This window comes from Sarcophilus harrisii, chromosome 5, assembly GCF_902635505.1.
Source record: "Sarcophilus harrisii chromosome 5, mSarHar1.11, whole genome shotgun sequence".
NCBI classification, from domain to species: Eukaryota; Metazoa; Chordata; class Mammalia; order Dasyuromorphia; family Dasyuridae; genus Sarcophilus; species Sarcophilus harrisii.
The window spans coordinates 204,720,959-204,737,978 of NC_045430.1; the positions used below are offsets into that span (position 1 = coordinate 204,720,959).

Consider the following 17,020-nt stretch of genomic DNA (forward strand, 5'->3'; position numbering starts at 1 on the left):
CACTATCACCGTTACTATTTAATATTGTATTAGAAACTAGCTATAGCAATAAGAGCTGAGAAAGAGATTAAAGGAATAAGAATAGGCAATGAGGAAGCAAATTATCACTCTTTGCCGATGACATGATGGTATACTTAGAGAACCCCAGAGATTCTGCTAAAAAGTTATTAGAAATAATCCACAACTTTAGCAAAGTTGCTGGTTATAAAATAAACCCACATAAGTCATCAGCATTCTTATATATCACTAACAAAATCCAACAGTCAGAGTTACAAAGAAATTCCATTTAAAGTAACTACTGATAATATAAAATATTTAGGAATCTATCTGCCAAGGGAAAATCAGAAACTTTATGAGCAAAATTACAGACCACTTTTCACACAAATTAAGTCTGATCTAACCAATTGGAAAAATATTAAATGCTCTTGATAGGGCGAGCAAATATAATAAAGATGACAATATTACCTTAAACTAATCTATTTATTTAGCCTATACCAATCAGACTCCCAAAAACTATTTTAATGACCTAGAAAAAATAACAACAAAGTTCATATGGAAAAACAAAAGGTTAAGAATTTCAAGGGAATTAATGAAAAAAAAATCAAAATGATGTGCTTAGCTGTACCAGATCTAAAATTATATTATAGAGCAGCAGTTACAAAACTATTTGGTATTGAGCTAAGGAATAGATTAGTTGATCAGTGGAATAGATTGGGTTCAAGGGACAAAACAGTCAACAAATATAGCAACCTAGTCTTTGACAAACCCAAAAAGATCCCAGCTTTTGGGATAAGAACTTACTGTTTGATAAAAATTGCTGGGAAAATTGGAAACTAATATGGCAGAAACTAGGCATTGATCCATACCTTAACGCCGACACCAAGATAAGGTCAAAATGGGTTCATGACCTAGGTATAAAGAATGAAATTATTAATAAATTAGAGGAACACAGGATAGTTTACCTCTCAGACCTGTGGAAGGGAAGGTCTTTTATGACCAAAGCAGAACTAGAGATCATTACTGATCACAAAATAGAAAATTTCGATTATACTAAACTGAAAAGTTTTGTACAAAACAAAACTAATGCAGACAAGATCAGAAGGGAAGCAATAAACTGGGAAAATATTTTACAGTCAAAGGTTCTGATAAAGGCCTCATTTCCAAAAATATATAGAGAATTAACTCTAATTTATAAAAAATCAAGCCATTCTCCAATTGAAAATGGTCAAAGGATATGAACAGACAATTTCTAGATGAAGAAATTGAAACTATTTCTAGTCATATGAAAAGATGCTCCAAGTCATTATTAATCAGAGAAATGCAAATTAAGACAACTCTAAGATACTACTACACACCTGTCAGATTGGCTAAGATGACAGGAAAAATAATGATGATTGTTGGAGGGATGCAGGAAAACTGGGACATTGATGCATTGTTGGTGGAGTTGTGAACGAGTCCAACCATTTTGAGAGTAGTTTGGAACTATGCTCAAAAAGTTATCAAACTGTGCATACCTTTGATCCAGCAGTGTTACTACTGGGATTTATATCCCAAAGAGATTATAAAAGAAGGAAAGGGACCTGTATGTGCACGAATGTTTGTGGCAGCCCTTTTGTAGTGGCTAGAAACTGGAAACTGAATGGATGTCCATCAGTTGGAGAATGCTGAATAAATTGTGGTATATGAAAATTATGGAATATTACTGTTCTGTAAGAAATGACCAACAGGATGATTTCAGAAAGGCCTGAGAGACTTACATGAACTGATGCTGAGTGAAATGAGCAGGACCAGGAGATCATTATATACTTCAACAACAATACTAGATGATGACCAGTTCTGATGGATCAGGCCATCCTCAGCAACGAGATCAACCAAATCATTTCTAATGGAGCAGTAATGAACTGAGCTAGCTATGCCCAGAAAATAACTCTGGGAGATGACTAAAACCATTACATTAAATTCCTCAATCCCTATATTTATGCACACATGCATTTTTGATTTCCTTCACAAGCTAATTGTACAATAATTCAGAGTCTGATTCTTTTGTACAGCAAAATAATGTTTTGGTCATGTATACTTATGTGTATCTAAGTTATATTTTAATATATTTAACATCTACTGTCATCCTGCCATCTAGGGAGGGGTGGGGGGGTAAGAGGTGAAAAATTGGAACAAGAGGTTTGGCAATTGTTAATGCTGTAAAGTTACCCATGTATAAATCCTGTAAATAAAAGGCTATTAAATAAAAAAAAATAAATAAATAAAAAAAAAAAAGAAACATACAGCCCACCATAAATATCCCTATTAAAGGATATTAAGATATCCTAAATCATTAAGATACACAAATTATTATGTTTTATGTGGATTAAACCAGCAATTCTATCATCTTGCATGATCTCCTACTATTAATGAAGAGAGAATTCATCTCTATAAGACTAGACAAGTCAACTGTTAAATACTGCCCTGGATCAACATTTATGATAATAGGAATCTTCTGCCATACCCAGAGCCTAGTCCTTTGGAAAAGGGAGGCGAGTGTCTATGTAAATAAAATACTGGTGGCTAAATCTATGTGTATCGTTTTCCCTTGAATCTCCCCACCCCCCAAATCAAAAGATTGACAGTTTTAATTCATTTTCCCCTTTTAGGCAAGTCCTTAAGTCAGAGCCTTGTGGAAATACAGAGTCCTCTGAGTATAATACTTGGAATTAGACAATGAAAACCTTAGATTTCTTTCTTTCTTGACAATAACTAGCACTATGGCACTGGGCCAATTGCTTCATTTCCCTAGACCTCAACTTCTTTTCAGCAAATGAGGGAGCTGAAAAGTATGTACTATGTATCAGGTACTGTGCTATGTATGTTGGATAAAAAGACAAAAACTATAGTACCTGTCCTCAACTCACATTCTATGAGAGGGGACCAGCATTAACAATAAATAAGTACAAAATATATACTAAATGCAAACAAACTGACGTGTGTGTGTGTGTGTGTGTGTGTGTGTATCTGTGTATGTGTGTATGTAACACTAACAAGAAGGGGTACTAGGATATGCCCTGGATAAGAATTAGTACACTGACTCTTGAGCTAAGCTTTGAAGGAAGCCTGGGTTTCATTGAGAAAGGAATGATGAGGAGAGGTATATTAGAAGTATAAGAGGCAGCCTGTGCCAAGACACAATGCTGGGAAGGGAACAAAGAGGCCAGTTTTGCTCCAACATAGGATACATAAAAGGGAGAGAGAAGTTATGTAAATAAAGACACAATAGAGCCAGATTAAGTTTGGGCTTTAAATGTCAATCAGTATTTTTTAATTTCTTTATTCTTGAGACAATAGGATCACCCAGTTTCTTAAATAAGGGAGTTATGTGGTCAAACTCATGCTTTCGGAATGTTAGTTTGGATTGGTGACAAAGTGACTGATGAAGATTAGTTTCTAGGATAGTCCAGATTGAAAGGGCATGAGACCCTAGATGAGCTTCTTCAGTCCCCCATAACACCCACACAGTCATTTCTGCCTTTGTCTAGTTTTCATCTTACTTGGAATGCCCTGTCATAACGACCTCTCTACCTGGTTTAAGGATTATCTTTCCTATAACCTTCACATCCCACACTCCGAGAGAGCTTCCTCCAACTGCCTCAACCCATGTTCATATTTCTTTCTCCTAAACATCTAGAAATTTCACTATACTCTCCCTATATACTCTATACTCTACTGATACTTAGCATATATTCACATTATGATTTAGCCTCTTGTGCCTTATCTTCATTTATTTTGGAAACTCCTTTGGAGAAGGAACCTCAATTCATATATCTGTATTCTCAGGATCTTGTGATCAATATTTAAAGATCATAGGATTCTTTGAGTAATGTTTGAAGAAAGGAATAAAGCCTGTTCATTTTTGTTTAAAGCACTGCACTGATTATGCCTGTATGTCAAGTTTTCTTACCTTTTATCTGTATTATTAGGACTTGTCACTGAGTTGGGGAAATTGTATACTATTTATCAGTGAATGGCTTTGCTGTTGTTCAAGGACCATCCAACTAGTTCACAAAGCCAGAACCATAATGCATCATCAAACTCCTAACCCAGCCCACTTCCTTCCACACTACACTGCCTCTCATTAAAAAAATTTTTAAATCAATGCATAATCTTTAACTTTGATCCTTTAAAATAATGAAGATTATAATTCAAATATATATCATGATTTAAGGTTCCCAAAAGCACTTTCCATGGATTATCTTTTTGGAGCTTCCCAACCACCTTTGAAGATTGCCTCTTTTATTTCCACATAGTAAATCAGGAAAGTGCAGCTTAGAGAGTCTGTTAGATAACCTGCCTAGTCTCATAGCTAGTGAACTTCTGTTATGGACTGAAACCCAAGTCTTCTTGATGTCAATTCCTGTTCTCTTTCTACTGACATGATTTTTAAAATGTGAGGTTAGATTTTAAAGAAATCTTTTTTTTTAACTTTGTGATCAATATTTAAAGATCATAGGATTCTCTGAGTGATGTTTGAAGAAGGGAATAAAGCCTCTTAATTTTTGTTTAAAGCATTGCACTGATTATGCTTGTATGTCAAGTTTTCTTACCTTTTATAATTTCCATTATCTAATTTGGCAAGAATATTTAAATAAAACGAGAATCTTTTATTTCCCTGTCTTGTGCCTTATCTTCCCCACTTGGTATCATGTAACCTTATGACTGCAGAATTAGTATTTTTATCTGGCTCTTCAAAATTTAATTAATCCTGACGCCTCCCAGAGAGGGAGATAAATTAGTCATGTATTATTAGAACCATTTTATAAATGAGAAAAGGAAGAGTAAATGTCCCCATCCAGGCTACACTGGGACTCTGGAACAATGTCTTGATTAGAACTTAAAACTACTTGACTTTGTCTTCCTCTTACATCTTATATTTGTCAAATTAATTTATATTTGTCATTTTATGAAAGTCTTTCATGTGAGTGTGTCATTTCCCTTTAACTAGATTGTAAATTGTAAGAACAGGAAAAGTACCTTCTTAAAGGCCCTCCCCAATGTGGCTCCCATCCTACTTTTTAAGCCTTATCTAATGTTAGTCCCCTCTTAGCTCTTTGTAGACATCTCCTCCACATCTCTATGTGCTAGAATTCAGCCTCTCCACAAGCTGAAGACAACCTGGGTCTGTAAACAGCAAAAGCAGGTAGAAATCAATAAAAAAAGGCAAACAGATATATAGATAAATAAAAAATGTTACATTCAGATTAATTTCAGTAACCAGTTGTGGATCTGAGAAGGTATTGGAGCAGGATTGTGCAAGCTTTCTCTGACTTAATCGTTTGGTTGACTTTGTTTTAGTTGTTTTTCTCTGTTATGAGAAGAGGGAGCTCAGGAAAAGTTGAGGTATATTGGAGAATCACTATGATATCAAAATCAAAAGAAAGAAATTAGCCTTTGGAGAAAATTAGTGAAATAAATATGAGGAATAGAAAAAAAATTTAGAAAAAGGAGAATTATCATATATGACATAGTACAAAAGATATAGTGACCTTATCAGGAATGCTGTGCTGGAATTGAACCCCCTTTTTTTCTCTTGAAGATATTCAGAAGAAAATTATTTTGTGAATATTTTACAACACTTTACATATTCTATTCTATTTTTTTTTTTTGTTTTAAGGAATCATTAAAAGCTGTCCGATATGAGGTGTCTCCAGATCAGGAGTATGCCCTCTTTTCCTATAATGTGGAACCGGTAAGTATCACTGTTTGGTGTCCCAGAGACCCAGGTATTTCTTTCTTCTGTTGCTGCCGATTCATTATTTAGTGAGTTTTTCTGGAACATTATTCTCTGCTATCTTTGTAGCATAAGGTACTTGGACTGTCATGGGATTGTCTCTCTGTATGTCATACTGCCATCTAGGAGAAAGGAAAGGTATAAATAACTGCACATTCGAAAAAAATCACCGTCAGTCAAGGAAACGTTTCCCAAGATTTTCTTGAGGAAATGGTGAGGATGTCTCTCTAAAAAAATTTATCTTCCTTTCATGTAATGTTTTCTTGCCATTTTTCTCAATCATACCATAAATTTCTTCCTGGGAGCAAAAAGCAATTGCTGGCATCCCACTCCACTGAAATAATACATTAATTATCATGTCACCATTCGTAGTGCCATAGTTAAGAGTGAGCTATCACTTTCCTTATATAAAGCCCAATTTCCAGCAGGTTATAGATAACTCTTATATAAAATTTCACCCTGACTCTCCTATAAAAATTCACCTTGAGTACAGGGACAGAAAGCTGAACAATATATCTGAATTTGTTGTTTTGTTTTCATTCTAACCATAAAAAAATGCCATTATAATTGAGAAATGGCAAAAAGAAGTAGCATTTTATAAATCAGGATTAGAGGTTTTACTTGGAAAATAGTAGAAATTTAAGAAGAATGTGTTTGTGAAAGGAACTACACTGTCCTGAAAACAAGAAAAAGGTAAAAATTTGTCACTGCTTTCTGGTTATCAGAAAGCCAAGTTCAAATCTCATATGTGCCACTTACCACCTATAGGAATGAGGCAAGTCATACTGTGTCTTTGGTCCTAAGTTTCCTCATCTTTAAAAGGAGGCATTTTTACTAATTTACTTGGATTTTAAATTCCCATCCAGTTCTAAATTCTCCAATTACAATGTGTTTGAAGGGACCTCTATGGTGTTAGTCTAGTCTAGTCCAGTCTTACTGACTCCTGAATGAATTTGAAAGAAACCTCAGAGTAGAAAGAAGAGGAATTGAACCATTCCATAGATTTTGCAACCCAGTTCCAAAAAGACTGATGTTTTACAATGGCATTTGACAATAAGCATTAATTCCTAAGAGATGGACCCATATCCCATTAAAATGTGTTGTTTGTGAATGCAGTCTGCTCTCATCCATTCATCCAGAAAATGATGTCAGCTTGCTGTTAAGTTACAGTTGTCTTGACTTAAGCTAGTAGGATATTAGTAGACTGATATTATGAGGGTGAAAAAAAGAGGATAGCATTTCGGAATGACTTTTCTTTGCCTCAGTCCAATTCCACAATACTTCTGGATAATAGTTGCTTTCCCTTATGCCAGGATACTCAGCAGAATTTACAGTTGTTGCTCCCTTTATAACATGAGAAATTGTGATATGTTACTCCATCTTCTTTCCCTGTCTTCTCCCCAATCTAGGAAAATATCATATTGCCTGGATAAGAAAACACAAAGGAAAGATATATTACATATCTTTGTATTTCTTCTTAGCATTCTGAATCATTTTGCTTCTTGATTTACTAGCTATAATCAAATATTCATAGGATTTTAGAGTTGAAAGGAACTTGAGAAATTTCTTAGTGCATTCTTTGATTTTATAGATGTTGCAGATTGGTACTAAGGTGAGTATATCGAAGGAATAGTAAACTTGCTCTGTGAGATTCCAAAGATCAGACCTAATATCAGTGGGTGGAAGTGGCAGGGAGACAGATTTTGACTTACTATAAACAAGAAATCTCTAGAGTGATAGCTATTTAATAATGAATGGAATCTGGTCCCAAATATTTATTAGCTGTGAGTCCCTGAGCAAGTCACTTAACTCTCTTTGCCTCAGTTTTCTCATCTATAAAGAACTGGAGAAGGAAATTGCAAACCACTCCAGTATATTTGCCAAGAAAATCCCAAATGGAGGGTTGAAGAGTTAGACACACTTGAATGACAGCAACAATAATAACTGAACAGGCTCGCCAGCAAATTGTGGAGGAAAGGGGAAGAATAGCTATCTGACAGAGATGATATAGGAAGTATGGCTGTATTAGCTGGGTTGGACTAAAGTATTTCTAATTTTATGATTCTGTGCCTTAGATCTGCTCTAATTTTGATCCTTTTCATATCCAAAGTTGCTTTTGTAAGAAAGTCTAAAGTTATATCTTTTAGATTAATAATAATCTTTAGGTTATCCTGAATATGTCATCACTGTATTTCAGGGCCAGGTCCCAGGATCTGAACTTAAAAACTTTGAGGCAATCTTTGTTTTCTATAAAGTATTTTCTGGTCCTTTAAAACTGTTTGATAACACAGAAGTAGAGTTATTTAGCTGAAAAGTATGACAACTTAAAATTTTGGGAATATTTTTTCTAAAGTCCAGTTTCTTAGACGTGGTTCACAACCCCATAAAGAGTCTCATAACTGAATGGGAAATTGAGATGATAAATTATAATTTACTATCAGTAAATGTTTAATTTGTATACTATTTTACATACCTATAAACTCAGGGTCATGTAAAAAATTCTCAGGTAAAAAAGTTATGAGTTGAAGCCTTTTTCTACAGAAAGGCTAAAAGAATAATGTCTTCTAGCTTATATAAGAAAATTAAACCTTTAAGAAGTTGAATTGTTTTAGTTGTTGTTTAGTCATTTTTCAGTTGTGTCTGACGCCTTGGGGAGTTCCTTGGCAAAGATATTGGAGTGGTTTGCCATTTCCTCCTCCAGCTCATTTTATAACTATGAGAACTGAGGCAATCCTCCCAGGTCACCCAGCTAGTAAGTATTTGAGGTCATTTTTGAACTCATGAAAAAGATTCTTCCTAATTCTAGACCCAACACTCTATCCACTGTGCTATCTAGCTGCCCTTTTAAGTGTATATTTGAATGTGTAAATTTTTATGAAGGTGCTTACAGTTGAGTAGACATTATATATTCAAAGACAAAAATTTGTCCCCTCAGAGAGTTTACATTCTACTTGGTTGAGGAGTAGGTGAGGAGATAGGCTTAGGATTTCATGGTGCAAGATGCATGCAAATAAGTCAAAATATTTATTTAATAATATAATCTTAAGTTGAAAACACTAACAAAGTGGGGAAACAGGAAAGACTCTTGTGAAAGAAAGCATCCTAACTGTGCTTTGAGGAAAGCTAGAGTTTTCAAGAGATGGACAGAAGTGAAATGTTTTCCAAACATAAGGAAATCATCAACACAAAGGAGCTGAGGTAGGAGACAGAATTATTGACAAGGAAAATAGCGAAAGGGCCAATTTAACCACAGTAAAGTTTAAGAAGGGGAATAATATGACATAAGATTGTAAAGACATATATATGGGAAGTCAATTCTAGTATTCTGTATATTATCTCTATCTATATAGAGGCAAAAGAGGGTTCACTGAAGATTTTTATCCTGTCACTGACCTAGTTTATGTCCTTTTTATATTACAAGTAGATTTTTGTAATAATGTGTCATTGAGAAAAGAACATTTATTTCACACTTAGGAAACCTGAGTTTGAAGCTCAGCTCTGCTCTTGACTAGTTAAGTGATCTTTGGAAGTTCACTTCACTTTTCTTGACCTCATTTTCTACTGTAAAATGAAAGGGTTGAAGTAGATTAATTCCAAGATCCTTACTATCTCTAAATCTATAATGAACCTAAGAGTTGACCTTCATTCTGTTTCCTTGGTACAATTCAATAGGCATTACTTGAATACCCAGCTTCATCTAATTGTGTTAGGTATTGGGAGAAACAAAGTTTGGATAATGCAGTCTCTGGTGTCATAGTAAGTTGGAGTACAACTCCAGTTTGGGGAGGGGTTGGTCAGGAAATTTGAACTTTACTGTACAGAGATCTTATATGAGGTATTCTAGAATTACTTAATTTAGATTAGATGACCTCTGAATTTAAGATTTGAATTCTATTCCTGGGTTTTTATTTGATTGAACAGTTTTAATGAGAAGAGAGAGATACTTAGATCAATGCATAAGGAAGATTAGTCTGTCACTGATGTGAGACTAGATTTAAGTGGGAAAAATCTTAGGCCTACACAGGAGACAGGAGGAAAAAAAGCATGGAAAGAAATAAAAGATCATGTTTTCACAGGGTTAAGGATTATGTTGCATTTTGTACCACTCACACTACTTAGCACTGAGCTTTGTATATAGGTGCTTGTAAACATTTATTCATTATTGACTGAATCAGAGCAACATATCATTGAAACATCAGTATATCATATTTTAACTTGTGATTGTTATTGTATAAAGAGCTCTCTCCTTGTGAGGAATTCCTTCTGATAATGAAGAGAAACATATGCTCTCCAACTTATTGCCTTTTCTTAGCCTTTTATTTTAAAAAATATATGCATAGATAGTTTTCAACATTCACTCTTGCAAAATCCTGTGTTCCAAATTCTTTTCTCTCTCTTCCTCTCATTCCTTCCCTTAGACAGCAAGTATTCGAATATATGTTAAACATGTGCAATTCTTCTATACATATTTCTACAATTATCATGCTGCACAAGAAAAATCAGATCAAAAAGGGAAAAAAGAAAGAGAAAGAAAACAAAATGCAAGCAAACAACAATAAAAAGGTGAAAATACTATGTTGTGATCCACATTCAGTCCTACCATCCTCTCTCTGGATGCAGATGACTCTCTGTATCACAAGACCATTGGAACTGGCCTGAATCACTTTGTTGTTGAAAAGAGCCCGATCCATTAGAATTGATCATCACATAATCTTTTTGTTGCCCTATACAGTGTTCTCTTGTTCTACTCACTTCATTTCACATCAATTCATGTTAGTCTCTCCAGGCCTCTCTGAAATCATCTGCTGATGATTTGTTACAGAAAAATAATATTCCATAATATTTATATATCATAACTTATTCAGCCATTCTCCAACTGATGGACATTCACTCACTTTCCAGTTCCTTGCCACTACAAAAAGGGCTGCCACAAACATTTTTGTACATGTGGGTCCTTTTCCCATTTTTAAGATCTCTTTGGGATAAAGACCCAATAGAGACACTGCTGGATTAAAAGGTATGCACAATTTGATAGCTCTTTGAATATAGTTCCAAATTGCTCTCCAGAATGGTTGGGTGAGTTTCTCCACCAATAATGTATTAGTGTTCCAGTTTTCCCAAATTCCCTTCCAACACTTATCATTATCGTTTCCTGTCATCTTGGCCAATCTGAGAGGTATGTAGTCATACCTCAAAGTTGTCCTAATTTGCATTTCTCTAATCAATGGTGATTTAGAGCAAAAATTGTCTATTCATGTCCTTTGACTACTTATCAATTGGAGAATGGCTTGTTTTCTTATAAATTTGAATCAGTTCTCTATATATTTTAGAAATGAGGCCTTTATCAGAATCCTTGGATGTAAAAAAAGTTTCCCAATTGTGTGCTTCCCTTTCAGTCTTGTCTGCATTGGTTTTGTTTGTACAAAAACTTTTTTAACTTAATATAATCAAAATTATCCAATTTATAATGTACTAATGTACTCTAATTCTCCTTTAGCAACAAATTCCTTCCTTCTTCACAGATCTGAGAGGAAGATACCCTTGCTCTAATTTTGTTTTTAGTATCACTCTTTATGTGTAAACCATGAACCATCTTGACCTTATCTTGGTAGAGTGCATTAGGTGTTTCTGCCATCCTAATTTCCAATTTTCCCAGAAATATTTGTCAAATAATGAGTTCTTATTCCAGAAACTAAGGTGTTTGGATTTATCATACAATAGATTACTATAATCATTGATTATTGTGTCCTCTGAACCCAATCTATTAAACTGATTAACTACTCTATTTCTATTACTCTGACAAATGGCTTTGATGATCATTACTTTATAATATAGTTTTAGGTCTGGCATAGCTAGGCCACTTTCATTTGTATTTTTTCCATTAATTACCTTGAAATTCTTGACCTTTTCTTCTTCCAGATTAACTTTATTATTTTTTTTCTAGCTCTATAAAGTAATTTCTTGGAAGTATGGTACTGAATAAGTAGATTAATTTAAGTAGAATTATTATTTTCATTATATTAGCTTAGTCTACCCATAAACACTGGATATTCTTCCAATTGTTTAGCTGTCACTTTATTTGTGTGTTTTGTAATTGTGTTCATATAGTTCTTGACTTTGCCTTGGCAGGTAGATTCCCAAATAGTTTATATTATCTACAGTTATTTTAAATAGACTTTTGCTGCTGGACTTTGTTACTAACATAGAAATGCTGATGATTTCTGTGGATTTATTCTGTATCCTGTAACTTTGCTAAAGCTATGAATTGTTTCTAGTAGTTTTTTAGTTGATTCTCTAGGGTTCTCTAAAAATGCTATCATTCATCTGCAAAGAGTGATAATTTTGTTTCCTCATTACCTACTCTAATTCCTTTAATATCTTTTCCCAAATCAGTGCCATGAGCTCATTCAATTTTCTTTTTCTGTGAAATATAAAGTACAAAAATTTGAAGAATATGGAATATGTTATCAGAATAGTGCATAGATGGAACAATTTATGAATAAACAAGAGATAGAGAGCAGTGTAAGTGTGAAATGGGATATTTTTGTTGCGTTAAATTTGAAGTATTTTGTACAAATAAAATAAATATAACCAAGATCAAAAGGAAAGCAGAAAATTGGGTAAAAAATTTATAGACAGATACTCAGAGAAAGGTCTCATATCTTAAATATAAAAATAACTTTGTAAAATCTATAAGAACACAACATTCCCCAGCTGATAAATGAACAAAGACTATGAACAAGAAGTTTTCCAGTGAAATCAAAACAATTTATAGTTATATAAAAATGTCCTAAATCATTATTGATTAGAAAAAAACATGTTAAAAACAACCTTGAAATATCATTGTATACCTCTCAGATTGTCTAAAATGATTGAAGGGGAAAGTAATAAATGTTGGCAGGGTTATGGAAAAATTGGGACTCTAATTCACTGTTGGAACTCTGAGATAATCGAACCATTTTGGAGAACAATCTGGAATTATGCCCAAAGTTATTAAACTGGGTATATACTCTTTGACCCAGAAATGGCCCTTCTAGGTCTGTTTTCTAAGATGATTATGAAAGAAAGAAAACTTATCTTTGTGGTAGCAGAGAATGAGAAACTGAGGGGATGCACACCAATTAAATGGTAACAAGTTTTAGTGTGTGACTATGATGGAGTATGACTGTGCTTTAAGAAATGATGAACTCAGTGGTTTTAGAAAAATAGAAATACTTGGGTGAAATAATGAAGAACAAAGGAACCACTGTATACTGGAAGAGCAATATTGTTTTAAGAACAACTTTGACTGAATAAGTTATTTTGATTATTAGAAATACTCAAATTCACAACAAAGAACATAGGAAGAGATATGGTAGAAAGAACTGGTAAATAGAAGTATGACTAGTATGATCTTACACATGTGTGTGTGTGTGTGTGTATATATATATATATATATATATATATATGTGTGTGTGTGTATGTGTGTGTGTGTGTGTGTGATGTCTAACAGTAGTCATCTCTAGGATGGAGATGGAAAGGACGAGAAAGAAAATTACATGATAACTTTATCATATATTTAAAAGAAAAAACAAGTTATACATAATAAATTTTCAGTTTCATATACAATCATTCTTATAATCTACTTTGTTATGGAAATGCTTATTTAATTTCTTAAGTTCAGAATAAAATAAATAAAATTTAAAAGGCAAAGAAACAGTACAGTAGATAGAGAACAAGACATGGAGTCGGGTCTATTTGCTCAGATGAAATCTAGCCTCAGATACTTTCTAGTTGCATAATTCTGTGCATGTCACTTAACTTTTGTATATCTTGGTTTTCTTATCCATAAAAAGGGAGTAAAAATAGTACTTACCTAATAAAGTGTGGTGAAAAAATATAAAAAATTTGAGAGGATATCTGTTCTGGCCCTATGTAGAACATCAGTTCCCTTACCAAGAACTGGTTGGTCATCCAGCATTTGCTTGAACAGCTCCAGAGTTCAAGAAACTTCCATTTTGGAACTGTTCTAAATATTAGGAAATGTTCCTTATGCTGAATTGAAAACTCCTTCTTTGCAAGCATCCTTTGAGAGTGATTCAATCACTAGGAATGGCAAATATTGAGAACCACAAAATATGGGAAACTTTATGTGAAATGATGCTATGTAAAGAAAGCAAATAATTCAAATAATGTAAAGTGATTATAATTACATAAATAATAAAAAGCAAGAGTTGCAAAACCCCACAGCAAATAAATTTAGAAGGGGATTTGAAAGCAGGATTTTTTGCTGTATTATTAAAGTTAAGATGCACATTTAAAATAAACTACAAATAGTAGAAATAAGTTATTTCATATGCCATGTTAGGTCTATAAATTTTAAGTGCACAGTGACCTAGAGAGATTATTATAATGTTATATTATTATAATGTTATATTAAAATAGAAAGGAAACACAATAATGAGCTTTTATTAAGCACTTAATATGTTTCAGGCATTGTGCTAAGTATGTAATATGTAACAAAAAAGAATGAAATTTTATTATATTGAGATGTATGAATGAACTGTGATCTCAGAGATCATAGGAGTCCATTCAGAATTTAATCTTTATTTGGATCTGATATTTTGTTGTTTTGTTTTTGGAATCAATTTTACTGTCAGATAGGCTCAGGTTTTAAGTGGCTTGTATATATTAAGTGCTTATAAATCCAGGGATATAAAGAGCAATTTTAGATTTTCATTCTTTTTTCCAGCTATTGAATAAAGTGAATATATAGATGGAGGGATCACTATTTAAACTGCATTAATAACTCAAAGGAGTTATTCTACTACTGAAAAATTCAGGTTATTTTCAGCATTCTAAAGGATCAGGGAATTGCTATGCAGAAGTTCTTAACCTAGAATCTGGGAAACTTGTTCTTTTTAAATATTTTGACAACTGCACTATTTTGTTTTGATGCATTTCAAAACAATATTCTGAAATGGGGTTCATAGGTTTCACCAGTGTACTGAATGGAGCCCTGGTTTAAAAAAAAAAAAAAGAAAAGAAAAAGAATGCCTGCTGAGATCGTTATGTTACTAGATGACTATGGGTAAATGGTATATATTTTCTGGCCCTCAATTTTTCTATCTGTACCCATAGGATATTTGGAGACAAATGATTACATATGTGCAAGATCTTTTGATGAATGGTGTTATATACATTTAAGAGGCATAGTATTAGTAATTCCAGCATAGGATCTCAAGACTAAAAGTTATATTGTCATGTTATAAAAATAGAAAGACCTAAATTTAAATCTTGCCTCAAACGCATAATAGCCCTGTGAAGGTAGAAAAGCACTTAACTTCAGTTTCCTAATATGTAAATTGGATAATAATACCACTTTAAAGGGTTGTTGTGAGAATTGAATGAGATAATATGTAAATCATGTAAATTTTGCAAAACTTAAAATACGATAAAAATGTTAACTATTGCTATAACTCCTATTAGTAATAGTAGTAATAATAATAAATACCTCTTGATGTTTACCTACAATACATATCTCATATCTGTCTCACTTTCTTTATTCATACAAAGACAGTCATAATTTTAGTTTCCATCAACTCTTTCTATAGTATTGTAATGACCTCCTAATGGCTTCCTTGTTTCTCACCTCTCTCTTCTCTCCAATTCGTCCTTTACCCAGTTTCTAAATTAATTTTCATAAGACACAGATCTGACTACATCACTCCTTCACACAAAAAGTCACCTGTTCCTTGATATCTGCAATTGTCTTATTTTGAATTGCATGTACTTATCTGTGTACAAATTTTATCCCATAGTAGAGTATAAGTTTCTTAATTACAGGGAATGTTTTTATTTTCTTTTTGTATCCTGATAGTCAAATACTGTGGCATGAGATAATAGCTTATTGAATTGAATGAAGTTCAAGGATTCCCCAGTTCCCATTGAAAGCAGAATTAAAGAGGAAATAATTAGTCGGTTTTCAGTGTGGCTATATTTCCCATGGTCTAAAAAAGATTTGCACAAAATTCTAAATATAATGAAATCAAATGTTAAAGAAATAGTTATATTACATAAAGAAATTCTACTATAAGTTTCTGTTACAGAATTAACAGTGAATAGATGATGATTAGGAGAGTTAATGGTTTAATCAGTTTGATCTGTTATGTTCTCATAGTAAAAGTAATTATTGGTTTCCACAGATTTATATTCACTTTAGTATACAGGTATCATACTTATGAAACTAAATTTCCTAGAGTTTTCTCCAATGAAATATCACCTAAATTCTGTGATACAGAAACTGAGGAATTGATTTGTAAGGCTTGAGTGGCCTTAGGCATTTGTCCTTGCTACAGACAGAAAGTGGATTTTTTTCATGAATTGGCAGTACTTATTATAGTCCTTCTCAGTGACAAGTTCCAAACAAGCGTAAAACCCTTTCTCCATTTCTGTTTTTCTAATGGAAAACACAACACTGGTTGAAGTCCATAGAAAGGATGGTGAGTGAAAGGAATACTACATTTACTGTATGAGCATAGGGACTTAGACCTGTTATTTCAGTGGTAAAGTTGTAAGGCTTAAAGCTTAGAGCAAGAGGTTTTCAACCTGAGTCCATGAGATTTTGAAAATAGTATTTTGATAACTGTATTTCAATATAATTGGTTTCCTTTGGATTCTTATATATTTCATTTGATCTTTGAAAATGATTATTCTGATAAGGATTAATCTGATAAGGATTATTCTGAATAGGCTTCACAAGACTGTCAAAGGGGTCCTGCTATTAAAAAAAAGTGAAGAATCCCCGTTTAGCCAGGGTCTCACAGTAATTGTGTCTCAAAGAGGACTAGAATTCAAGTTTTCCTCATTTCAAAAACTTGCTCTTTATCCAGAATATGCTTGTCATGCAAGAGATTATTTTGAATAAGCCAAAATTATTTATGAAGCATCTATTTATACATTATAGGTATCAGGCAGAATAAATCGGGCCATATTGATAAAGATCCAGACAGATACTATACATAAAAGTACATTGAATACTTGAAAAACACTCTGAAAATATAAGCTGATATTATTTTTTTGACTCCTGTCCTCTCTGATCTTACTGTCTAATGTACTGGGATCAACAATCTCAATGGGATTGGAGTTATATATTACTTTCCTAAAATTATCTTATATCATTTGAGTTCCTAGGTCAATATTACAGAAAGTATTTTATAGCCCAGTTTCTTAAACTCTGAGTCATGATCACATATGAAGTGTGGA

The 17,020-nt window shown here is 33.2% G+C and overlaps 1 protein-coding gene across 5 annotated transcripts in view; it reads left to right on the forward strand.

The window, feature by feature from the left end:
* Positions 1–17,020, forward strand: part of DPP6 (dipeptidyl peptidase like 6) — a 1,318,691-nt gene that overhangs the window by 898,010 nt on the left and 403,661 nt on the right. For all 5 annotated transcript variants that reach the window (XM_031941254.1, XM_031941257.1, XM_031941253.1 and 2 more), the window contains exon 5: positions 5,660–5,734. In XM_031941254.1, the coding sequence (XP_031797114.1) occupies positions 5,660–5,734 (75 nt within the window). The remainder of the gene's footprint in view (positions 1–5,659; positions 5,735–17,020) is intronic.